The 26,705-nt window shown below is 31.1% G+C and overlaps 1 protein-coding gene across 4 annotated transcripts in view; it reads right to left on the minus strand.

The window, feature by feature from the left end:
* The window catches only part of LOC118187005 (formin-binding protein 1-like), a 193,108-nt gene that overhangs the window by 34,651 nt on the left and 131,752 nt on the right, over positions 1–26,705 (minus strand). For all 4 annotated transcript variants that reach the window (XM_085825909.1, XM_085825908.1, XM_085825907.1 and 1 more), the window contains exons 4-9: positions 18,731–18,878; positions 9,850–9,912; positions 9,555–9,659; positions 8,573–8,701; positions 4,511–4,657; positions 412–615 (exon numbers count right to left, since the gene is read on the minus strand). In XM_085825909.1, coding sequence (XP_085682035.1) covers positions 412–615; positions 4,511–4,657; positions 8,573–8,701; positions 9,555–9,659; positions 9,850–9,912; positions 18,731–18,878 — 796 coding nt within the window. The remainder of the gene's footprint in view (positions 1–411; positions 616–4,510; positions 4,658–8,572; positions 8,702–9,554; positions 9,660–9,849; positions 9,913–18,730; positions 18,879–26,705) is intronic.

Consider the following 26,705-nt stretch of genomic DNA (forward strand, 5'->3'; position numbering starts at 1 on the left):
TTCTCAGATCAGCAAAATTTCCATCACTGTACCAATTTTAAATATTCATCATATCCGTGATTTGATGGTATTTAAATGCAAGGAATACAAAGTAATCAAATCTCATTTAAGATGGAGGACTTACAGTCATATTACTTTACTGAACTTTTTAAACAAATCAATTGCACTTTACAATCAAGTGAATAGTTAAAAATATTCATGAAAATACTAACCTTTAGGTAAGACTTTAAAATTATAATGGATTATTATTTAAAGCACACTACCTATATGCTTTCCTATATTTAATTTCTTACATTTTTGAAGAGGCTATTATTAAATATAATCTGGCCATTTTCATAGGTAATTTTTTAAAATTCTAATATAAATCAAAGAAAATGCATATTAGAGAGATATTTATTTTCATATGGCTACCTTTGCACTGCTGAAGATATTTAAAATTCTTCCTCGCTTCTTAGATCTACCTCCAGATAATGTTCCTTTCACTGTCAGAATATCAGTTCTATTTGATGATACAGTATTAGATAGATCACCATTTCTGTTACTTAAATCCTCAAATGGAATATCTTCAGGTGGATCATAACCAGATTTATACTTTTCAATTACCAAATACGAATCCTAGAGGAAAAAAACACAAGTTATATCACTTTAACACAGCAAAAATATTTATTACTAATAGTAAAGATGTAGTTTAAACATTTTCAGAGGTAAAATAAATATTTAAAAATACATATTTTCAAAACTTTACAAAACATAAATAAATTTTATTAAATAATTTCCTTAAAAGTAAATGCTTTCATAAAAACATACATTTTTATAACAAGTTACAATTGACTCGAGGAAAACATTTTTCATTATTTTGTATTAATGGATGGACAGGGAGGAAGGAGTGGGAGGAACACAAGAACTTCACCAGTGATTTTACAAGTGTAGTTCCACCACATTTACTGTACAACTCCAGTTAACAATATAAGTGTTTTATCTTTGCACAACATACAGTTTCAGTGGCTGATTCATGAAGTGGGAAGTTCTTCATCTTGAGACATAGAGTTTACTTTTTTTTTTTTAAACTATACGCCTGTGCGGTGAACCTTCTAAAATAATTATAAAATGGAAAAAATACGCAATGATTTTAATGAGACCAGTTAGTGTATTAATACTTCTAATCAGACATCTCCTGATTTAAATGCATTTTATTTTAATCAATTAAAAGTTAGAAACAATATTCTTAAAAACTGCATTTATTTTAAATCACTCGGCCTGTTCCTGAATATCAAACAGATTAAATTTGAAAGTTAAATAACTTATGCTTTACTGAATGGTAACATGTTGTAGCATGGAAAATTAAAGCACTTTATTTTGGGCAGTGGCGACACCCCCCCCTCCCGAAAAAAAAATCAAACAAAGCTGCCACAACTCGCTTCCAGTTATTAATAAAAAATTCGTTAAGTTCTTACAAAATATGAAATACATCAAAAACTAATTCAAAATTCGAGGCTAGGTTTTGCATTTCCTGAGCTGGCTATTTTAAATATTTATAGACTATGAAACATTGATTTATAGACAATGGAGTAATTTTTAAAATGTATAAAAGTACACAGCAAGTGTACATTTTTATGCAATATGTCCTTTAAGATATAGCTTTAAACTTTCAAGAGATACCTAATATTTATTACAAAAGTGTTTACTAATACATTTCATTGTATATATAACATGTTTTTCAAATTTATTACTTATATTATTGCACTTCCCTGCACCATGCTCTCATGATGTACAGTAAAATTTCTCATAACTGGCATCCATTTAACCCAATAAACTTTTGAAAGTCTAGATTTAAATCTGTAATTGAGACTATGAGATAAAAAAAAAATCACAACATGTATCAAACCTTATCCAACTAATGAATCAAGGAATTATCCAGAATATAAGAGATGAACTACCAATCCCTTTTGCATATATGTACGAACTTCGAAAGTAGCATCCTCAATTTTCAGAAATTATTCAATCTGAAGACCACCATATTTTGTCTCTTTCCCAGAAAGATATAAAGAACATTACATTATGTTGCTGTTGGTATAAATATCAGCCTATGATCATGTTTGTAGATGACAAATCTAGTGACTAACATTCTCTTGGTTTTAAAGCACTGGAACTCATTTCACACATCTGGGATTTAACTACATATTTGGAGAAGATTAACATTAGTAAAGATGTGTAGGCTTGTATGGATATAGTCTATTCTGTTCCCTCCACACTCTTTCAAGAAGATGACGAAATAATCGGACTGGTATTGGGAAGGGAGGAAGATGATAGGAGGAGAAAAGGCAGACATGAAGATCACATACAGAGTAAGAAGGTTATCTGGAAGGAAGCTAACAAAGAATTGCTAATTTTCATAATATTTCCCATGAAATTGCTGACCCTAGACGGATGCAGACCATCGGTCTAGGTCTAGATGGATCCGTCACATGCATCCATCTAGATGGATGCAGACCATCCTTCTAGGTCTGCACATGATATTATGAAGCTTCATTGTATAACACAAAAGTTTTTTTTTTTTTTTTTTTTTTTTTTAAATTGCAACAATGTTATAAGCAAGATGATACTCAAAGTAATATACCATCATACTAAGAAATCCATAATTTCTGTGTGATAATAAATATGGTAATTTTTAAATGTTGTTTAATTTTGTTTTTGTGAAATATAAAATCATGTTATGTGTTTTAATTTTAAACAATCTGTAAGATATCCACTATCATTTTATTTAATTTTTGCTGATATATAAAAATATCACAGATGGACTTTGTAAGTTGCAGTTCCTACAGATGGCATCACAAAACATCAGCAAAAGTAAGTTATAGAAATGTATAATCAATTATCTAGCTACATCTCTTATCCATAATTGGACGGTCCCATCACTGCTGGTTAAATGGTTAATGTACCTAGTTAGCACATCCAGCTAGCAACTAGAAAAGTCATGACAGGGCACAGTTGATTCTTAAAATTTTCACATTCTGGAAAAATTTGATGGTCTTTACAGTGGTGCAGAAACTAAAATTTGGTAGATTACTCATCACCACCTAGCTCTGGTTAGCTGGGTATTGTGTGTCTCCCCAGTTGCCCTTTTAACAGAGAAAAATGAAAGAAATTATTACATTCTCCCCATACACCCATACTCTCATGGTAGTTTGTCTCACTAGCTAGAAGTTGGAAGATTCATGATTTTAATTTCAGTGAAGGCAGTTGCTTTTTCAGATGCCTGCATTGAAAAACTGACATTTTCTAATTATTTACACACCCCATCAAAAAGCTGCAAAAAAGGTATTGATGAGCAAAGTAACATACTGGCAAAAAATAATTTTATGTAACTCATGTTGTCACTGAAAAATATTCATGTGGCAAACCAGAGCTTCTTCCCCCCCCCCGACTCCACACTTCTCCAGGCATTTTCACACGTGAGACAGCAGATTATGACCCTTACTATGGGAATTTCACTGTTTTAGCATAGTGGTGAACTGCATACTGAGATTTCCATTGCTTTCAGCAAAACCTTAAGCATAGCTTTCTGCACTTGTGAACCATAATATAGCTTGTTTAACTCCTTTCCTGTGCAGTATATTTGTGTGTCAAAAATGGAAAGATATTTTTATTCTTTTATTCCCAATAAACAACTTTACAGATAATTCCACCCCACTTTTGAATAAATAACAGACAATATCGTCATTTATTGACAAAACAGTGAATTAATTGTATTGTGCCTTTGATAAATGGAATGAGCTCATTTGGGCTTCACAGAATAGAAACACTAATTTTTCGTCTGTCTGAAGTCAGTTTGGTGCAACTGCATTTTGGGTGACACTGGTAAAGGGTTAAAGCCATTGCGCATGTGTTTTTTTCTTCTTGTTTCAAGATTTTGGTACCAAGTTTATGCAGCTCTGATTTTTTTTAAAACAGATCAGTGTGTGCACGGGTAGAATTACAGAATAAAATGATAAGCATGCGTGTTTTGTAAGGAAAAAGAATGAAAAAATAGTAGTACTGGATGCACTGTTGTAATAATGCACAGATACTTCAACTAATGTTTCTCTCAAATGTCTCTTTCTAATAAATTGTTATTAAAAGCTTCTGCAAATCACCAGTGAGTTAATGGCTTTTTAATGAAGTGTGGGTAATCACAAGGCACCATAAAACTTAAGATGCTCTTCAAAATTACTTATTTTTTAAAACTTTACAACACAATGAGCTAAAATTTTACTATTTTAGTTCAATCAAGCAATAACATATGCTAGACTGATTATATTATAATGCAATTAACTAGGTTTGAACCTCTCCCTTTTTCACAGAACTGGAACTGACTGTCTAGAGTTTTCAAATTTTCTTTCAGAATGGTCAAGGATACAACTACCATAGTGTGAATAATATGAATTCACTCTAATAATTCATTAACAACATTAAAATGAAATTAAGTACTAAACATTGAGAAAAAACATAATATGCTGTGAACAAAACTAACTTCTCGAGGATTAATAGATTCTGCTGCATTGACAATGCCTTCCAAACATTTCTGGATGATTGGTAGAACCTGTTTGTGCACGTCTGCTGTCCTCTTCATTACACTTTGTACACATGCAATTCTCCTTTCTTCCATATCTTGAAGTTGCTACAGAATGAAAATTATAAAGTTGCAATACACATAATTACATAAATACACTTCATGATAAGTACAGAAAAACAAAAGAACAAAAAGCACTTCATAGCTTTATACTTAACAGCTAATCAAAAACATGCAATTTTGCTTCTGGATATTAGAATACAAATGTATTCACTCATAATCAATTCAAAAACCAGACACAACACATTACAGGCAACATTGCCAAGACAATCTAAACATATGCAATTGAAAATTCTAGAACATTTCAGATTTTAAAGTTTCTTTAGGCCCTATTAACTTTAATTAAATCAAACATAGAGTAAAAGTGGTTAGATTTTCTTAAGTGCTTCCCCCCTTCTTTCTTAAGTGATTCCCTGCTTCTGCATCTTTAAGGCAGATTAAAATTATACTGAACTGCACACCAAATAATTATTCATATATATATATATATCATGGCTCCCAAAAGCATTAACATACATTATACTTTTTGCTAAAAGTAGTATGTGATAAGGATAAATAAGATAATTTTTTCACTATTTTTTATTGTATTCTTTAAAAAACTACTAATAACTTCTGTTGAAATTGTAATTAATGCTTTTATTCCTGAAAAGAAGGATTATATTACAATAACTATTTGCTATAGAGATGGACATGCATAAAAGTGCTTGTAAGTTATTTCTAATCTCACAATTTGATATATTCTTTTAACACTGTTTAATTAAAGACAAAAGCCAGATGTAGAATAGAGGTCTCAAACTGGTAATCTTCACCCCACATTCAGTGATGGAAGCAATTTTTTTTGCTGTTGGCTAATACACTTCAGTTATATATTTGTTGCAAAGATTTGAAGATTTCAGTTATTTGAAGTCCTGAATTTACATTTATTTCATAACCACTAAAAACAAACATGAATAATACACCAAAAAATCTATAAATAGAGCTAATTACAATAGCTTACAGTGTGGTGTAAATCTTATTCAAAGATCTGAAGATATAGATTTTATTACCTTTTATTCATACTCATGAAAAAATAAATAAACCCACTTATTAATTTTTGCACTAAGAATAATTGTTTTGTTTGGGAATACACTTATATGTGAACAGCTTTAATTCATAGCTGAAAATTATTAAGAAAAGAACCCAACTGACCGATAAGCATCAACAATTCATACTATAGTAAGAAATAAAGAAGTTTTTGATTACATGCAAACACATCTATTTTTGTTTATGTGTTGAAGGAAAATTTAATAAATATAAGACTTAATTGTCATTATTTATTTTATTTGGAACATTTTTCCGAAAACTTAGAAAATTTATATAATTTGTTTATTTTCAGTTTAAATTAAAATAATTTACTTAAAGATTAATTAAACATGCTAGAACTGGTTTAAATAAATATTAGTCTAAAAATTTAACATTTAGGTATCAATATGTTTGAATAACAAAGTATAACCCCCCCCCAAAAAAAAAGTCTTTCAGGTATCAAATTTTAGATTCCAGATAGAAAATAAATATAATTTGAATTTTTTCTTTACAGTATTATTATTATTGTTTATGTATGTTCTGATAAGTATTTAGAAAGAATTTTAAATTTATTTAAAATATTTTTCTAAAAAAAGAAACTGGCTCCTAATAGCTTTTGCTTTATAAAACATCTATTGGTATAACATACAGATTATAAAACATGTAATAAGGATGGAGTTACAGCTTTACATTAACTGTTCAATTGCAACATTTTATAATAGAGATACATTTTATAATGCAGGGCCTGTTCTGTGAACTTTTATGTTGAAGTTCACTATTCAGTGATTTTTGAACTTTGCCCTTGGTGGGTTTAATAAGCATTATAGGATTATTTCATGAGGGTTAGCAGCACCTTACGCAACTTCATCAGCGTTCACAGATTCGAAAATGTTCACAAGGATGCCCTAACAGAATTTACGATAAAAGTGCATCATAAACTTTGTTTAGTTTACTTAATTTCAAAACAAATATATTCCCGTACAAATTCAACTTCAGATATAATAAATAATGGTTATATTTAAAAGCTTTAGCAACTTTTGTTTTCTAGAAGCACATTTGAATATGTGGGGGGGGGGGAAAGCAGGAAATTATCTGAATATTGCAAAACAAAATTACATGTTTACACAACAAAACAGCTTATAAGGATAATGTTAATTTTATTAGCAGTTAAATTTTGAGCTAAACTTCCTTTCCTGTCAACTTCAACTTGCCACTTTCAGCCTGAACGCAGTTTTGGAACCATGTTTGACTACATAATGAGGAAGAGCGGTATTTAACCGCGAAGTTCTTTGGTCGTAGGGAGAGAGATACCAGGTATTCTGGCTGCACGCATCTGCCTTTTTAGGCTACTCTTTCGTAAGCTATTATTACACTCTGCCATACTATTTAGGCCCTTGATAGCTTCGCAGTCTATTAACATTAAGGGGTCAACTCTGTTAGAATCTTGATAGCTTTGGCTATATCTCTTTAGTTCAGATTAGTTTAGTATTATTCTTAGTCTCTTAAGTTCAAGCCGAAGTGTCGGCTTTATTGAACACTCCAAGGCAGAGTTTTGTTAACTTTTAGTTGGAATAATAAAGGGTTAGTTTACCCTTCTCTCTTGTTGTTTCCTGTCACACTAACTCAAGCAATTATTCGTTTATCAGTTCTTAAGATTCTTCACTTCCAACAGTAACTTAGAATTACACAGTGAGGAACTTTACAAGCTATAATTTTTTTTTATAATTATTTTACGTGTATATATTTCCAAGGAAAATACACTTTTTGAAGAGAATTTTAAGATAAGAATATTCTACTACTGGATGCTAAATGAGTAGATTAGAAATATGTATTTATCATAAATTATCAGAATGATTAATGTTCTTGTTTAATACATGAAAAAAATTATTTATCAATAAAACATTTAACAGTATTTTCTTTTAAAGGTCAAAAAGAATAATTCTCCTTTCTGCTCCCATGAGATAGAAATAAAAATTAAAATGTAGAGACAGACAGAGATAAAAATGCCATGCACACTAAATAAATGTCTTATTCTAAATTTAATTGCAGTTGTAATAACAGTATTGGTTACACTAAATTGTAATGTAAGAGATTAACAATGAGCATACATGCCATCTATCATCTAGTAGTCATATGATGTCTTCCTTACAGCTCTGTTTATGCTGTTATCCTGACATATCATTTTCCGAAAAGCAATTAAAAATAATTTTATTGATGAGCAATATTTATCCAGCTCGTATGTTGTGAACTTTCATCAGAAATATCCTAATGTGGCAGTGTATGCTGTATCACACCTTTGAATAGTGGGCTACATTTTCTTTGAAATTACAGTGAACACAGTATACCAAAGCCTCATTACAAAGTTTATTGCACTTCTTGAAATTTAGAAAATGTGAGATTTGGTCTAACACGATGATGCCACTTGTCATATCCAATGAAACCATTCAGTTCTTAGATGATTTTTTTGGGGGGGGGGAAGGCAGCTGTATGATTTCAAATGGATTATGATTCTCACTTCACTTGATTTGTCACTAGTAGATTTTTTTCCTGTAGAAACACCATAAGTCTATACGAACAATTTTCGCACACTGGAGAACATGACAAAGAATATTAGTATGTTGTTTAAAGCATCAGCAAATGGGTGCTCTGGAAAATGGTCTCAAATACGGTAAAAGAGTATGGATATGCATTACTGAAGAGCGCAGTCACTTAAAGCATATGTTGTAAAGATATGATACTGCATTTAATAAATATTAATAATAATTAATTGCAAGTCTTGTGGATCAAACCAGCAAACTATATTTGCTTACTGTGAAATGCATGACCTTTTTAACCATCCTGTAAAATACTAGAAAAAAATAAATAAATAAATAAAAATAGAACCACAAATACTTAAATTACCTGGAAAATATTTGGCATAAGGTCTGTAAAATGAACCCTTTGTAGTTCATTTGTCTTTTGTAGTTGATTGGCATATTCAGTTTTACTGTCTTCACAAGTTCGACTTTTTAGTTGAGCGTGCATGCGTGCCTTTAAAGAAGAAATACTCATTTATATATATATGTTAAATTTTCACATTTTATTGAAAAAATAGAATTTGAATAATTATATTAAAAGTAATACTTTTTACAAAAAGTTACATTTTAAAAATATTTAACAATTCCAACATAAAATGTTCCTCATATCAGTTCTAGCACCCAATGTTATACACATTCCTATCTTATTTTATACCAAATTTTTCATTAAAATAAAATCTCAAAAACTTCTATTTTTGTTTTAAAATATTATTTTAGATAAATTTTTGGAGGTGCAATGAATAAAATGATAAAAAATATTTACATAAAAACATTTTTATTGCAGTTACTGGAATGTCAGTAAACTGTATCAAAACTAATTTTGGTACATTGAAAAAGAAAATTCAGTTTTTTTATAAATAATGCTCTATATTACATACATAATTAATACTCCTAACTGTCATATGGCAACAGCAATTTTTCTTATGCAAATAAACTTTTAAACAAAAATGTGTATATTTTAGGCAAAGAAGCAATTTTATTTTATTATTGATATCATTTAGCATTTTCTGCATATATGTAAGCACTCTCTTTTTTAACAGTAAACACAGATAATTTACTATCAAACATTTCAAATTGAATCTAAAAATTGAGAAGGAAAGAATAAAAACTAAATTTAACTAAGAAAAATTATAATTTGCAAAATTTGTTGATCTGCACAGCCCTCATTCCTAAGGTGTGTGGAAAATATTAGAAGTCTATTACACATAATTTTACTATAATATGACATATTTACAATCATGAACATTAAATATGAAAAGGAGCAAAAATAACAAAACAGGAGGGGATTAATGGGGGGGGGGACTTACTTTTTCCACATCAGCTCTAGAGAGGTTAATATCAGCATCAATCTTTATAAAAGTATCATTGGCTTTCTCAGCTTCTTTAAAAGACTTTTCATAAGCCTTTTTATTCTAAAAAACAAATATTTACAAAGTAAATTTATTATTCTTAAAATGATATATAGTTTAATAAAATTCAACATTAGCATATGAATTCTAAATTTTAATACAAAAATGAAAAATTAATAAGCTATTAACATGCAAAAGACTTTGCAATATATTTAAACTTAAAAATAATATAAATAATTAAAAAAAAGACTACCTTTTCTAAAAGATACCTAGAATTTATTAGATTGCTTTGATATTTTTGGCCATCATGAAGATGCTGCAACAAAAAATATTAATGAGTAAAAATAAAGAATGTTAAAAAAAACAAAATCTAGTTTTGAAGTTTTTTACAATGAACTACTCTTAAAAAATACATGACACATAAATAATGAATATACTTCAGACCAAATCCAAAACATCCTGCATTAACTATGATTAAAATATAGCATGTTTTAGACACAGACAGCAAATATCAAACCCATTATCACATTTTGAATAAGAAAAAAAGTTACAAATTGAACAAGTTGAGAAAATAAATGACAAGCCCATTTCAATAATGGGCTTGTGATACGTTGGGCTGACACAAAATAAAAGCAAGTTTCTTTTTATAATACATATTAACCAGGTACCAGATGATACATGATACTTCAAATAATAACAGTTTAGCGTGTTACCATAAACTAGTTTAATTTGTTTTACATATTGAAAGCTTTCATTGCAAAGGGATTTAATTAGATGAATAAAATCATTGATTTAAATTCTGATTTTAATTGACTGATCAACTAATCAATTAAAATAGTTCAATGTTGAAAAAGCTACAAGCTCAAATTTATAAGTAAATAAATTTATTCATGGTTTTAATTGCATTTAATAAGTTTTGTTTTGAAATTATCATTATTGTGAATGCATATGAAATATTTACAAATCAGTTCAAATGTTTACTTGCTTCAGAGATTCCTGAAAACAAAGTGCTGTTTTTCTTGGAAAATTGATTTCTTTGTGAAGCTTCTTAACTTCTTTCTATTAGTCCTGTTACAGGCATATTTCCAGATCTCTTTGCATTGAATCGTTTATATAATACACTGTTCTGCTGGTCAAGCTCAATTTTTTTTCCATAGTTTGTCAAGTACTGTTATTTTAGATGAAAGAGATTCATACTGTAAATAATAATGATTTCTATTCTCTTTTTGATGTCATAGATAAAAGACGATCCAATACCAATGTTCTCTTCTATAATATTTTTTTAGTCGATTAATAGTACTTAAATTTTGGTGAACTGTTAGAGTTTACATATTTCTATTTTATTCCCTTATGAACATTTTTATCAAGTTTTGAAGATATTTTAACCCCTTAACTGCCGCTGACGTATATATATACGCATTACTCAGCCAATGCGTTAACTGCTATGGGCGTATATATAGGCCCTTCGAAAATACTATAATTTGCTTTGCATTGTTATCCATAAAATTATTCGCAAAGCTTTGGAATGCAACACCACAATGACCTTGACAAAGTATGCAAAGGAGGATACTGTTTCAGAGAAGTCTGGGGAGAGTGTGTGTGTGTGTGTGTAATTATGGCAAAGCTTCGAGGGCTATCTGCCTAAGGGAAGGGATGCCTTCGTGGAGGACTTTCTAAGGGAAACTGGCTCGTATACACATTACACACGAGGAAAACCATGAAAACGCCCATGCAGCCAGCCCGATCGAGGGATTTTAACCTCGGACTGAACTACCAGAGAAGTCTGGGGAGAAACTGGAGAGAAGGATGTGTCTTCTCTCCAGTTTCCGTGAAAGAAATGAGTTCAGAAGCCGTGAAAGAAATGACTGCACGGCCATTGGCTGGTGTTATTCGAGTAAAACGTATCTTTTTTAATTCTGTGTCCTCCATTTTTGCTTACTCTTTGTAGTAGGTTCCAGGAATAAAGAACGATATAACGGATGTTTCAAATCCATTTATCTTTTTTGAATTATTTTTTGATGAACTGCTCATGCTTCATATTGTTACTGAAACTAACCGTTTTGTAGATGAGTGTATGAACCAACACCTCGCAAACGAAAAATCAAGAACAAAATCGTGGCATTCAACTAGTTCAGAAGAAATATATGTGTTTTTTAGGCATACTGATTTCACAACGTATAACAATGAAACCTGATACAGTCAAAAGTCGTTAATTCGGACACCCATAATCCGCAATGATTATAATCCGGACCTCAAAGCTACAAACCTTATGCGCATGCGTCACTTTGACGCATGGCTCCGAATATGCATGTGCACATGCGCAAAATATGTTTACACATGCGCGTTTAATGTATAACGGATGGTATAACTAAAATTATCTAATTCAGTTAATGTTGCAGATTGCGTTGTTCCTTAATCTTCGAATTGAAACCGTCTTATTATTTTTTGCAGACTGTTAGAGCAATTTTATAAAAGTAAGCTTGAACTTTCGATTATGTCAAATAGAATTTCTGATATATATTTACTAATATATAAGGGATCTACAAAGCGAAAGTATGTTTCGAAGTCCATTAAACAAAAAGTGGAATTGCTGCAAAAAATGGATAAATGTATATCCTTTGTTTCTATAACCATTCCGAAATCTGTTTATCAATTTCACGCTGCTCTGCGGCGGGGTAGGGGGGGAAGCCGCGGCGCACAATGAATTGGAAGTTGATCTGTCAGCACTATCCTTATCTTCAGGGCAGATCTTTTTATTTTATTTGGCTTATAATTCTTTACTAAATGTAGTATTTCATCTCGATGTACTCCGTCTTTGATACGATTTAAATCAAATTCCTCGTCATTATAATTCGCTTCCGATAGTGAAGAAAGTCACACAGAGGTTATTGAAAACGAAAACATTTCGATTGACAAATTAGTTGGTATTCTCGACACACCAATTATAGAACTGACTTGAACAGCGGAACTTTGTAACTAAACAAGAAATTATGTCTGCTTATAGAATTAAAGAGAAAGTATCATATAAAACGAAGCAACTTAAACAACTTACATTGAAAGAAATGTTTAATAAAGTAAACAAATAAATATTAAGCATTTTTTTTTGTGAATTTTGATACCCTTTAGATCATAATTGCTCTTTATTTCATAAATTACAGTTTCATATTTTTAATTTTATAATTTCTGCATGCCATCTTACTAGGTTTAAACTGATGATCTATAATCTGGAAAAATCGATAATCCGGAGTCGCCGAAGTCCCGACGAGTACAGATTAACGACTTTTGACTGTATTACACTTTACTTGGCTAAAAATGAATTGATCGAAACTCCATTTTAAGGATATTTTTTATTATAAAAACATCATTTTTATTATACTTACATTTTTTATTATACTTTTACTCAAAACACTAAATTTTGAAAATTCATTTTTTTCTTTTATTCTTTATTTTGTGAAAGTAAACAATTTGTAAAGTAAACAACAAGAAAGTAAAACTTGCACTTATTTTCCCCCTAATACATCACATAATTATTCGTGTCTGTGTGAAAAACTACGGCACTGGGAAATGTATCTTGTACGTTTTCGACAGCAGTTAAGGGGTTAAGTAAATAATGATGAAGAAAACAAATGATTTCTTGATGATTACTCTAAAGATCATTTTAAATTATTTTGTGATATTACTTCTGAATTGAATTTTATGGTTTAAGTGTGAAGAACATGATATTTGATAAATAAATGTTGTAGAGATTTATATTTATTTTAACTAATAATTTAAATTTTTATCTGAAACTTTCCTATAAGCATTCATTTTCCTAATTGTCAGTGCCAGAATAGTTAAATGTTGTAGCGCAAGTGAACAAATGCAAATTTTCTATGTTGAAGGAAGTAGTTAAAAACCGAGTTTCGGTAGGGAAAAGGGAGAGTTAGGCTCTAACTGCGGTCTCTGCCGTAGGTACATTTGCTGGTTCAAGTGGCTTAATTGCATTGCTTCCACTAGCTTAAAAGGGGGTTTGAAGTTCGCTATCTCACTGAGCCCTATAGGATAGTTTATGACTTGTTAAACATTTCAACTTTTAATTTCAATTATCTGACTTTCATTACCGCCCAAGTAAAGGCGAAGTTTGTTAGCGTTGAGTTGACGCATTGTAAATTTTAAAGAGTTAATAAAGGGTTTGAACCCTTCTTCTGCGTAGTTTGCTGCTACTCCAATATACAGATAGAAGTTAACCCACCTCAACTCTACAAGGTAACATACAAGACATAAAAAAATTTGGGTGTAATATAAAATCTGAAAGCTTTCAGATTTCCCTTTTTTTTAAATTATATCCCCCCACATTAGGTAGCTAAGAATTTTAATTAATAATGAAAGCAAGTATCATTACAGAATTTGCCATAAACGAAGTCAGAAGCTACAGCTAAATATAAACAGATAACGGTCACAATTCATTTTTAATATCTTGTTGCATAGAAAATGTGAGTTAGAACAACCTATCTCCAATCTTACAATCACTTAAGATCTCAGTTTTTAAATTTTAAAAGATGAAACTTACAAGTTATATGCAAATATAGGGGACATTCACAACTTGATATTCATAATTAAAATACAAAGACCAAGTTTGAAAACCATCAGTGTAAACACCAACAAAAGATTGGAATCAATAGAATTAATTTTTGATTTATTTCTGATGCAGTAGAATTCTTTAATTATTCTTTAATTTTTTAAGTACCTCAGTGAAACATTAATTTAATTTCCTTTTTATATAGACAGAAGATTAAAATAACCTGGAATCAAAGAAAGTCATCTTAAGGATGTAGGGATTTATATTTATTAACTAACAAGTTAAGTTTAATTTTAGCTTTCCTATAAGACTTCATTCCTCTAATTGTCAATGCCAGAATATTTAAATTTCGTAGTGCACATGAAGGAATGCAAATATCGGGTTTTAGAAGAAAAGTTAGGCTATTGCCATCATCTCTGTAGACGAGCTTCTACTTTCACAGTTATTGCCGATTTACATGGCATAACAGCTTTTACTTTGCTGCAACTAGATTTCTATGCAGTTTTAATGAAAAGGATGTACTGAGTTCTGTAGTTTGATTTCTACTACTTGTTAACATCTTCGAATTTTTATTTTAGTTCTTGTGATTTGAGTTACCATCTGAGTGAGCGGTAGCATGTTAGCATCAAGCCGACGCAGCGTGAATTTTAAAGAGTTTAATAAATAATAACCCTTCTCTCGTTTAGTTCCTCTGAGAACTTACCACACATACAGTTGTTACTTAGAAGATAAGCAAGTGGTTCTCACCAGGAGATAAATGATATGCTTTAAAAGGTCTAAATGGAGGGCTTAGATACACAGAAGAACATATGTGCATATTAAATCGAATGCACAGAATAGACCCATTAGGATTATCTGAATTAATTATCATCTAATTCTCCTAAGAAGAGATGTAATTTTGATTAATTACGTAGCCTCTGATATGTTATGGCATTTTGAATCACACATTCAGTAGTTGGCTGTGCAAGATAAATAATGCTGAGCAGCAGGTGAAGATTTAAGATCTATGTGGGTTTGCACAAATGTCAGAAAAAAGTAAATAAGATACTGCACATATTTATAGCTTGGAATGGAAACTTTGCCTTGTTGATAACCTTGAAATGATATCAACATTTCTGCTACTTCTAGAGACGATGAGGAACAAGTGTACAATAGTTACAGGGGTTGGACAAAAATATGGAAACACCTTTAAAAAAACATGTTTCTTTGCTTAATATGGTGTAGGGAACCCGTTGGCATCCAAAACAGCTTGCAGTCTTCTCGGAATGGATAAATACAGTTCCTGTATGTTTGCCAAGGGAATATTATACCATTCTTCCTGCAAAACGGTGGCAAGTTCAGATAACGATGTTGGCGATGGATAACGAGAACGCACTTTCCGTTCCAATTTAGACCATAAAGGTTCGATAATATTCAGGTCTGGTGACTGTGGTGGCCAGGGGAGATTGAGACAACTCATCCTCGTGCTCAGAAAACCAGTCCTGGACAATGTGAGCTGTGTGAATAGGGGCTTTGTCATCTTGGAAGACACCATCACCATCGGGGAACAAAGTTTGTACCATAGGATGAACTTGATCGGCCAAAATGTTCACATAAGTCTTGGCAGTCATGTGCCCTGACACAGTTATCATGGGGCTAGCAGAGAACCACGATATGGCTGCCCAAACCATAACAGAACCCCCGCCATGTTTCACTCTTGGCAACAAGCAGTCTGTATTATAAGCTTGAGATGGCGTTCTCCAGACGTAAACTCGGGCAGAAGTGGGAAACAATGTGAAAGAAGACTCGTCAGACCATATTACTCGCTTCCACTGCTCTATAGTCCAGGTTTTATGACTTAAACACCACCTTTTCCTGTTATGGGCATTAGCATCACTGATGAGTGGCTTCTCAATTGCAGCACGGCCAGCAATTCCCTGTTTATGAAGCTCCCTTCTAATTGTTTTGGTACTCACAGGGTTCGGTAACACAGCATTCATTTCAGCAGTAACTTTTGCAGTGTGGTCTTCTTATTTTTCGTCACAACTGCCCTTAATGATCGTCTGTCACGATCACTCAGGACACACTTTCGTCCGCGCTGTGATTTAGCAGATGATGTTTTTCCGCTTTTCAAATATGTAGAATAAATCTTCGATACAGTACCTCTTGAAACACTAAACACCTCGGCTACCTTGCTTACGGAAGCACCTACCATACGTGCTCCAACAATTTGCCCACGTTCGAAGTCTGTTAACTCTGACATAATGCAATGACAACCTCACATAACAGTACTCCGACAACAACTGAACTGTTTAGCACATTTACGAAGTTGTATAGGTGGCGTCAGTAGTCAAAAACGCTAGCGCCACCTACATATTTTATTAAAATCAATCTTTCTTTTCAAACATGCATTTCACAAGGTGTTTCCATATTTTTGTCCATCCACTGTATATATGGTAGGGGACAAATTCCCTACATAAGCAGAAAATCAATAAAGTTCAAAAGTAGTGCCACACTTAAAATGTTTCTGGATTTTAAGGGTACTGCTCTTTTTGAATGTCAACTTTGGATCAGTAATTTGTAGATAACATAAAACGACAATGGCTCCAACTGCTTCAAGCTTTTAAGTTTCTCACTAAAAAAAACATGACTGTCCTTCCATATCCACTAAAATCACTTTGTCTAACATCAAGCTATATAGTCTGTTTCTAATGCTGGCGTGTTGATTTAAGAACAGTTTGGCTTTGAGCATGGTAGAGATACAGACAGTAGTGCTAGTTGTTAAAATTTAAATTATTCATGAGTAAATAAATGACATAGTCCAGGTTGAACAATCAAATATATATTGAGAGCATTTAGGTTACATGAAGGCTAGCAACCACAGCAACGCACAACAGATAGGAACAAAACACCACTGTTGCCAACTGTTAAGGGATATCCACCATTAGCTAATTTTCTATGCAAGTCCATTCCATTAATCTTGCTAGATAGGATTGGACAGACTCATTTGGCTTCATATTTAAAGAATTCTCTCATAAGTTCAGTACATGAAGCAAACCAAATTTTGTATGCATTTCTTTTAAACAGTTCTAGGCATCTCTGGCTCTAACACAATCTCCAATATCATCTAGAAATGTATCTTCAACTATGTGAGCTGTGTGAACAGGGGCTATGAGGAATAATAGGGTAAGAGCTTCGTCATTCATTTTCCTCTCCGTTTCATTCATTTCAATTCCATATCCGGGTTCCACTGTTTCCCAACATCTCTTCTGCACCAGCACAGCACATGAACGGATACACCATGTGTGATAATTGTTGCCGTTTAGTTTCGGCATTTTATAATCTTCAGATGTCATTCTTCAAGTAAATGTATATCAAGCTAAATTCACCAGAAAATTTTTTTTATTTACTTTGTGAAAGGATGGTTATTCAACTCACTTCAAGTCCACAATGAGGTTAGGCTTCGGTGCGATCTTCAACCCTGGATCGTAATGGCATTTCCTTTTGAGCTTCGTGCTGATCAAGTGTTAAAATTAAAATTATTCGGGAGTAAATAAATTACATAGTCCAGGTTTAACAATCAAATATACATTGATAATATTTAGGTTACATGAAGGCTAGCAACTACAGCAATGCACACCATATAGGAACGAAAAATGACAACATCACTGTAGCCAACTAACATAATGCAAATATTGGGATTGGCACATACATATATGTAATATATTCAGGAGCAGAAACAAGCTTAGAAGTAATGACGAGCAGAATTTGGAAACGAATGCTGATTAAATCTTCGGTTTTATTTTCCCAGCTGTAATATATTCAAGAGCAGGAATTTGGACTGTGTAGATGTGCTGATCCATAATGACTAGCAAATTGGAGATGAAGGCAGACCAAATCTTCAGTTTTACTTTGAGCAACAAGTTGTGGCTACACACAAGTCGGCACATTTAATGTGCCTGTTCCAAAAGGCTTATATTTTTGGCAACTTTGTAGCAAAAAAGCAGCAGCAGATCAGTGTAGCTAGGGCAAAGCGTGGAAAGAAATTGTGTAATGTTCAGGATGAAATCTTAAGTCAAACTAAGTTAGTTTTGGTTCTCAAAGCATTTTGATTGGATAGTTAATATTGCTGTAAAATTATTATTGGCTGTTAAGAGTTTTAGTTCCGTTTACATCATCAGAATTATGTAAGAGTCATATGACATAGATTTTTCAGGAAATGACACAGTGCAAATAGATGTTGCTACTTTTAGAATAGAGAAGGGAAATTAATTTACGCTGCTAACTTAATCTGTTATATATTCTTTATTTTTTTTTCCTTTTTTTATTTTTTAAAAACAAGTAAATGTACTAGCAGCTGCAAGACATCTATAATTCCAGAAGTGCTTCGAAATTTCAACAATGACAAGAAGAAACATACTGTACTAAAAGGATTCTTTAATTTGAAGGCAAATGTATTTCAGCATTATTACTCTAAAAACTTGAAACTCAAGACCCCAGTTTCTAATCAAATGGATTCTAGAAAACATATATAGTTTAATCTTACTATAAAAATAGGATTTATGAATTATAAAATTATTTAGAAATAAATACAAACTTTTTTCCTTTCTTCCTTCAATTCCTTGACTAAATCTGAAAGTTCTTTTGTTATTTGCCCTAAATATGTTTCTGACATTATTTCATGTTGGCCAGCTATATCACCTATCTCATTTAACATTTTCACAAATGCTTTTGATGAAGAAAACCTAAAATAAGAAGAAATTTAAAAAATATTAATAAAAATTTATTAATTTCATAAAATTTTCAACATTTCATTTTGTTGTGCGAGATAAAACTAACAAAGACGTCAATTCATAACCTATTGTAACACAAAAGTTTTTAAAATTAATTTGATATATTATGGTTTAAAACAAAATTTAACCATTATGTCTATTACAGGTTTTATTATTCAAAAAATGGTATCTGGTAAACAAAGGAATCCAAGAAATGGACCTTAACATATTGTCCAAGCCTAAGAAATGAGTATTCTGATGACATGCAGAAAGCATAACAAAAATGTTAGAAGTACTTATCCCATTTTTCAAATACAAAAACTGGATAAATTTAAGTAAATTAGAGTAGAACGTCGTTTCATAAAAACAGTGGCATTATAGGCTCTTCCAAAATAAATGCTCAATTCTATCATGTATAATTGCAACACTACAAGATCTGGATGGTTATTCTATGCTACGAGAGTCGACAGCAAGTTGTGGGCCGCCAGATGTCGCTGCTAGTGAAAAACAGGTCTGCCCGACATCCTATATTCTCTGAGTATGGAAGTTGTAGAAAGCGCGCAAAAAAGTGTTGCCGCGTCGTCAATCGGGGTTGTGTAGTTGACGTACTAAGTAGACATTGGCCTTGTATATGTTTTCGCCGCTGATTTTTTTCATATTTAAATGGGGAATATGGTCGTAGATCTCTGAATCAGTGGTGAATTTATAGAAAATATGTTGATGCTTTTGCTCTAACAGAAGATGTTTTCATTTACGTATTTCAGATTGCCAAAATTTATAGTTATTTTAATTTGCGATGAACTGAGAGAGTACTTGAAGCCACATTCAGAAAACAAGAATGCAGTTTCTACTTAAAGAAAGGTTATTTATACTATTCCTGAAATTATAGATATAAATTGTAATTATATGCTTTAAAAATGTAGAAGATAATAAGTTTATCAAGCACATATAGACATCCGATAAGCTTCTACTCGATTTATGTACAGGAAGAATTACGTTTATTTTAAAATCTAAAAGTTGAAAAGTTGAATACCTTACGAACAATACTGTACACAAAAAGGAATGTCGTTCATTATTACGCGAAATTCACACTACTGTAAAATAAAAATTAAAAAAAAAAATTATATATATATATATATAAAACTATAAAATAGCTTTATAATATTTTTTCAGTAGCAGTACTATTACTAGTGTGATACTTATAAAAATAAGTTTTAGCTCAGAAGGGTTATTAACTTCGTTTTGCCATTTTGTAGCGTTTCACTTTTCAAATCGTTGCCATTAAATATCATCGCACTGTATTATATTTAAAGAAATTAAATAATGAGGAATATGCATAAATATATGAATGTTTCTTGCACTATGATAAAGCAACAGTACCTAGAACCATGAAATTTTGAATAACGTAATCATCCATCCTAATATAGGCATCTTGGAGGGCAAAATTTGGAACGGGGAATTTGTTTTATTATCTATTTCATATTTTGTAAAGCATTTATGAGTGTTTGATTAAGAAACTGCATGATTTCAAAGCAAGCAATGGCACATCGTACGGGAAAAATACATTTTCATCTCTAGCGCGTGAAACTGTGTATCGGAAATTCTAAAGATATGCTCTTTTTAAATTATATGATTTTGCTGTTGAATTGAATTTTATGGTTTAAATGCGAAGAACATGATATTTAATAAATAAAGGTAACACACAAAAAATTTTAAAAACTGGCCTTTGGAAGTAATATAAAATCTGAAAACTTTCAGTTTTTTTTTTTTGTGTGTGTGTATGTAATTTTATTACGTTTTGAAATTGGTTTCTAAGGAAAACTGGCTTATATACACATTACATGTGGGGAAAGCCACGAACACACGATGCGGGCAGCTCATTCGTGGGATTCGAACCTCGGACCAAACTACCTGTGTTCAGCGACTCTACCGCTCAGCCGCTGGTGGGCTTATTAGCAGACTTATACTGTATTATTATTGTATTATGCTATAATGTAACAATGCTATAAGACTGAGAAATACCTTTAGAATTTGCGATACATAGTTCCGAGCGCTAGAGATGAAAATGTTTTTTTCCTCTTTTTTGTTCATGGAATAGTACTTTTGTTATCCATTAGTATTAAAAAAAAACCATTGTTTCTTTGCAAACTTTAAAAAAATACTGTTCATAGCAGAGTTCTCATTTTTATATTGTAAAAGAGATAGTGATTTTTATTAGTATTCTATTTAATGTGTCGAAACGCTGGTTTGACAAGGACTTCAACTGCAGAAAAATATTTAAAGAAACAGTGCGAATTGTGAAAAAAAAATCACCTTCAGTATATTTAAAAAACACATAAATTTATAAAATAATCTGAATTAATATTAAAGATTTTCTTATATGAAATTATCTAAGTGCATTTAGTTACAATATTATTAATGCGAATATCATTTTGTGTAAAGGTAAAGAAAATATTTTTTCGCGCTGAATTAATTAATGGATTATTTATTTTGAGGGGGGGGGGAAAACACGAAAATCCAAGTTTAAATTATTGTAAAAAGTCAAAGAAACGTTTTGTCAAAGAACGATTCACCTTAATCCGTGTTCCTCAATTTCCTATATATGTCGTACATTGATTTTGTTTTAGTACTTGCATTGTGAAAATCATATTACTATCTTTTAATTATTTTCACAGAATAAAATCTTTTGAGAAGGAAGAATATTTTAAGTAAGCAGTTTTTATATATATATATAAGAAATTAAAATAACAGCAATGTAATATTAAAAAAAAGTATTAGTAATTGTGTGACAAAAATTACAATATGAATTAATCACACATACAGGATAGATTAGTATAATTTTGGTACATATTATTTTATATTGAAAAAATATTTTCTTTCATGTTAATTATAGAATAATTTTTTTTAAATAAAACATTTTGATGCGTGTGTGATAGCTGAATGCAGCAGCAATCGGCCATACTGTAATAGCAAATGAATTTTAGTTCCTTTTCTGAAAGAAATAACTTTCATAGAAAAAGAAAATTTAAAAAAAAAAAAAAAAAAAAAAGGAAGAAGTATTTTCTTTCTAATTTCTTACTTAAAGAAATATTTTTCTAATATTAACTGTAAAATAAAATGCGTGAAAACAGCTTAATGTAAGCATATTAAAAAAAAAAAGAACTTAGTTTGCAATTAGATTGTAATGCAAGTTAATCATATTATAAATTTAAATGAATAGAATTGTTTATTTCTAAAAAGATTTGAAGTAAGCTTAATTCATTTACTCTTATCTATTTACCGTTGCTTTCATAGTATCCCATATCACTGTTTACTTCTTAGTCCTAAATTCCTGCGTTAACTTTCCCCTTAAAAAACGAGATTTTTCTTCACGTAACATAGCAGCATATTCTGCTGCGTGTTGGTCATAATACTGTTTTGTGCAATTTTTTTTCGAACTACAAATGCAGCGTATGAGTTAGTGAAATAATGAGAGAATATTCCTAGAACTTCAGCCAGCATGCGCTATAAATTTCGTCACTCGTCTGTACTGCGATTGGTCTAAAGCTCCTTGAAGCCTTGTCCCCTTTCAGTAAAGTCAAATGGACCCACCCGCCCACCAACTGAGGGCCACAGAATGACTTTCTCTGATAAGTTGTGATGGGTTGTCCATACCGGTTTTTTTGAGTCAATATTGTTCGCTCAAGTTGTAGACAGATCCAGGGATCCTAGAATAGGCGTCCTGAATGGACTGAGACAGGGTTCGTACACATTTCTGCACAAGGAAATTAAGTACTTTTAAGGACCATTAATGAAAAAAATTAAGGACCTATGAACGAATGGGAATTGAATAAATTCAATTAAAAATATTATATCTATGCCTGAACGTGAGTAGGATGCATTATTATTAAACATAACTTAATTAACATAATTATTAACCCTCTGACTGCTCAATTTGTGGACCGAAATCGCTTCAAAAATTGTGTAATTTTTTTTTTTTTTTTTTCTTTTTCAAATTTTAAATCTATATATATTGGAGAATTGAAAAATGCATTTTTTCTTTCTAGAAAATATTTTTTATATAGATTTTTATCATGAGAAACTAAGTTGCCAGAAATACCAATTTTTAAATGTTATCACCAAAAAAAATTTTTTTAAGCAAATTTCAGTCGAATTACAGTTAATTTCTATTTATTGCATAATATAAAAGGTAGAATTATAAAATTTAAGAAAATATAAAGCACTGAGGAAAAAATACATTAAAAATGCAGTTTAGTATGATAGAGTTCAGAACGGGGTTCAAGGCATAGTCCAACTTCACAGTGTTTGCACGAGATTCAATAAATCTAATTAATAATCAATTTAATTATTAATCTAATCAAAAATCTAATTAATAATTCAATAATTTAATTAAATAATCAAGATAATCGCTGAATGTTTTCGAGCGGCCATTTCTGTAAGAAAAAAGCAGCAAAATGTTGTGTTTGAGCGGTAATACCACGTGCCTTCAAACGCCCCAATTTAGCGGACAACTAATGATATTTGTTGTCCAAAACATAAACTAAACGTCTAATAATGTATATAATTTATTTCAGTGGTCAAATGGGGAAAAAACGGGATGCGCAGATTTTGCTACATTTGCTTTGCCCATGGAAATCGCGGGATGAGCAGTCAGAGGGTTAATATGTTTGAGAATAAAATTAATTTTATGAAATTTACCAAGTAGCATTAAATATTTTACATTCGTAATGACTGGACATATTTGAAAGAAGATAAGTGACATTTTAGTTACGTTTTACTAACAGCTTTTTTTTTTAATGTCTCATTTTGTCACATACTTGCTCAGTCTAGAGGTTTAGTAAATAGTAAGTAGATTTTATGTCAAGCAGCATATGTTAAAATGAGCATTAAAATCATAATCAGCATGATTTATAACAAAAGACTGGCTGTTGTCACCGCTCCTTCTTGCCTATAGAAGACCTGCTGATCAGAACAAACCTGAAAGGCCTGATGTAGGCACAGTTAGCAAGTTTTGAAAGTTAGCTGACCTCTGTCTGATGTTGTTAGTGTCGTAGCTTCATGTAGCCAGGGGTTGTAACTCCCTTAACTTCCTTATATACTTTAAGGTTCTATTAAGCCACTAAAGCATTAGTGGTGATAAGTTGTTTTGCATTAAGTCTCACTAGATGCAAAGAATAAATTTTCACATGAATTTTTATATTTTTGTGTTTTACCTTGAGACCATGGTAAAGTTTTAACTCGTTGAGCCCAGCATCGAATTTGCTGTCCTTTCCATTCAGCCGGCGGCAATATTGCGATCAAGCGGTGCAATATTGCCGACTTAAATTATTCATAAATTATACAAAAAGGAAGGAGAGGCACATAAAGTTCGAAATTTTATGATGACAATTCAAAACTATTTGAATGCAAGATAGCCAAAAATGGTACCAAAATAGTTGTTTCGTATTGTAATAAAGCTAAGTCGTATTTTTGTTTAGAATGTTTGAATAAATTCTATTAAAACTACATTTGATCACATTTCATAGAGACTATACTTATTTTTTAACTTTAATACTATCGGTCACACGGACCGATGCCAGCCAAACGAAAATTCCAGTGCCAGTTCCCAGGGACCGACGCTGGGCTCAGCATGTTAACGAAAGGCAAAAACTTGCTTTAATATAGAGAGATAATTTTTAAGAGAATGCATTTAGTTATAATTAAATTAGGTATTAGATAACCTTAGTCATTATGGATTTACATAGCCACTACTAAATTAAATTTATTTTTTAATAATATTTGTTAAAAAAACCCTATTAATATCACAATTTCATAAAATTTCACAGTTTAAAATACATGCAAATTATAACATTGATTTTTAAACAGTATTAGGATAATTACACATTAAAAGCTACAAAACATAAAACTCAACAAAATAATTATGCGTCTTTTTAATTTGAAGGCCTGCCCACACATTTTGGCTAACTTATATCAATTTCCTTCTCCTTAAGCATGTTTTCTAACAATTAGAAATTTGTCTCAATATGCAAAACAATGTTCTCATTAGTTTCTGCATGTTTTACCTCCTAACTGCCAACCTCTGCACTATGTACTACCTATGAGGGTTTACTTGATCTGGTAAAAGTTAAACAGTCCGACCCCCCTGACAGACGTGAAACAAATTATCACTATGTTTGAAAGTAATTAAAAATCAGATAATAAATTTCAATAAAGGTTGCAATAAGCTTCTTAATCAAAAAGAACTTAGAACATATAGGCCTGTTCTTATGCTAACAAAATAAATTACAGTTTGTGGTGATAATAACAAGTCAAATTCAAATTAAAAATATGGACTAGTGGCTAAAGACTATACAATTTAATTTCAATTTAATCTGGTTCAGTAACTCTATTGTCATAATAAACTCAAATGTCAGCAGCAGTAATGGAAAGACTAATAATTACAAATTATCAGAGCTGACAGAACTAATGCAGGGAGCAAGTGGAAGTCAGAATCACACTCGTCTTACACTAAAAAAACCTCAGTTTAAAAACTGTCTGATTTGCATTCTGGTGAGGAAATAGAAATTGGAAATTATAATAAAAGCTGAAACTGTAAATAACTAGTTAATTAACATAATAATAACTGTACATATCTTTGAAGAATAATTTTCTTTCTCTTTACATATTTAGCTTCTTTTTTCAACACGTTTCCTTTTCACTTTAAATTTTTGGGATTTAATTAAAGACTTCTGTTATTCTAAAAGACTAAATGAATTTAGAATGTATGGAAAAAGCTGCTAATTTTATTTCAGTAGTATGAACATTCAGTAGAAATATGAAATACATATGGTAAAGTCTGGTCACAGAGCTGGTGTGGCATAATTTTTAGAATTTAGGGACATACTGAGCAACAAAATCTAGAAATGGCAAAACTTTTAGAATTTAGAGCAGGCACTGGAAGCAGAATTTAGAAAGGCACCAAGCAGCAGAATTTAGAATCCATAGAGACTGTGTCAGGTGGCAAAATGCCTAGTGTCAGCTCTGTGTATGATGCATTAAGACATATTAGACAAATCTTTTGAATTGTCAGTTTTCAATTTCTTTATTAATAAAAAATTTCCTTTCTATAATGCCTGTCCATATGATAAGATTAGAAGTACTTTTGATATTTTCCATGCTTGTGTCTAGTGAAAAGTAGAGAAAATAAAGGGAAGATAAAAATGTTAATAAAGCGATTCTAGAACCAGAAGTAAAACATTCAACTATTATGTTTTCATTGTTCTTCCAGATGTTCTCCAATATGTAAGAAACAGCGTGTTACTACCATGGAGACATTTTTCATTTTATCACATTTTTCTGGAATCTTTTAGAATCATGGGTCTATAAATTTACCTTAAAATCTTTCTAAACTTTACAAGAATCAACATCTAAAATCCTAAAGAAAAATTACTCCTACCAATTCTGTAACAGCAAAAACGAAATGATGTTTTTTTAAAAAAATCGGAGGAAAAAAAGTGCGAAATTAATTTTATAGAGAAAACTGATGCATTTCTGAGAATTCTGATCATTCTGAGAAATTGGGAAAATTCTTACCATGAAAAAATTAAAAATACATTTTTAATTAATTACACAGTTTTTTTGCTCTTGCTAAAAACTGTTTTGTAAACTGTGCTTTATAGCATTATTCCTTGCTTATTTTCCAGATTCAAAAACTTGTATAAAATGTGGCCAAAATGGAACTTTATAATATGATAGTGAAAAATAAAAATGCTTTATTTTAATGTTTTTTCTTAAATATAATCCCAATATATTACCATTATT

Source organism: Stegodyphus dumicola, chromosome 10 (genome assembly GCF_044657685.1).
Source record: "Stegodyphus dumicola isolate Sdum_Otavi_A_Nest chromosome 10, ASM4465768v1".
Classification (NCBI taxonomy): domain Eukaryota; kingdom Metazoa; phylum Arthropoda; class Arachnida; order Araneae; family Eresidae; genus Stegodyphus; species Stegodyphus dumicola.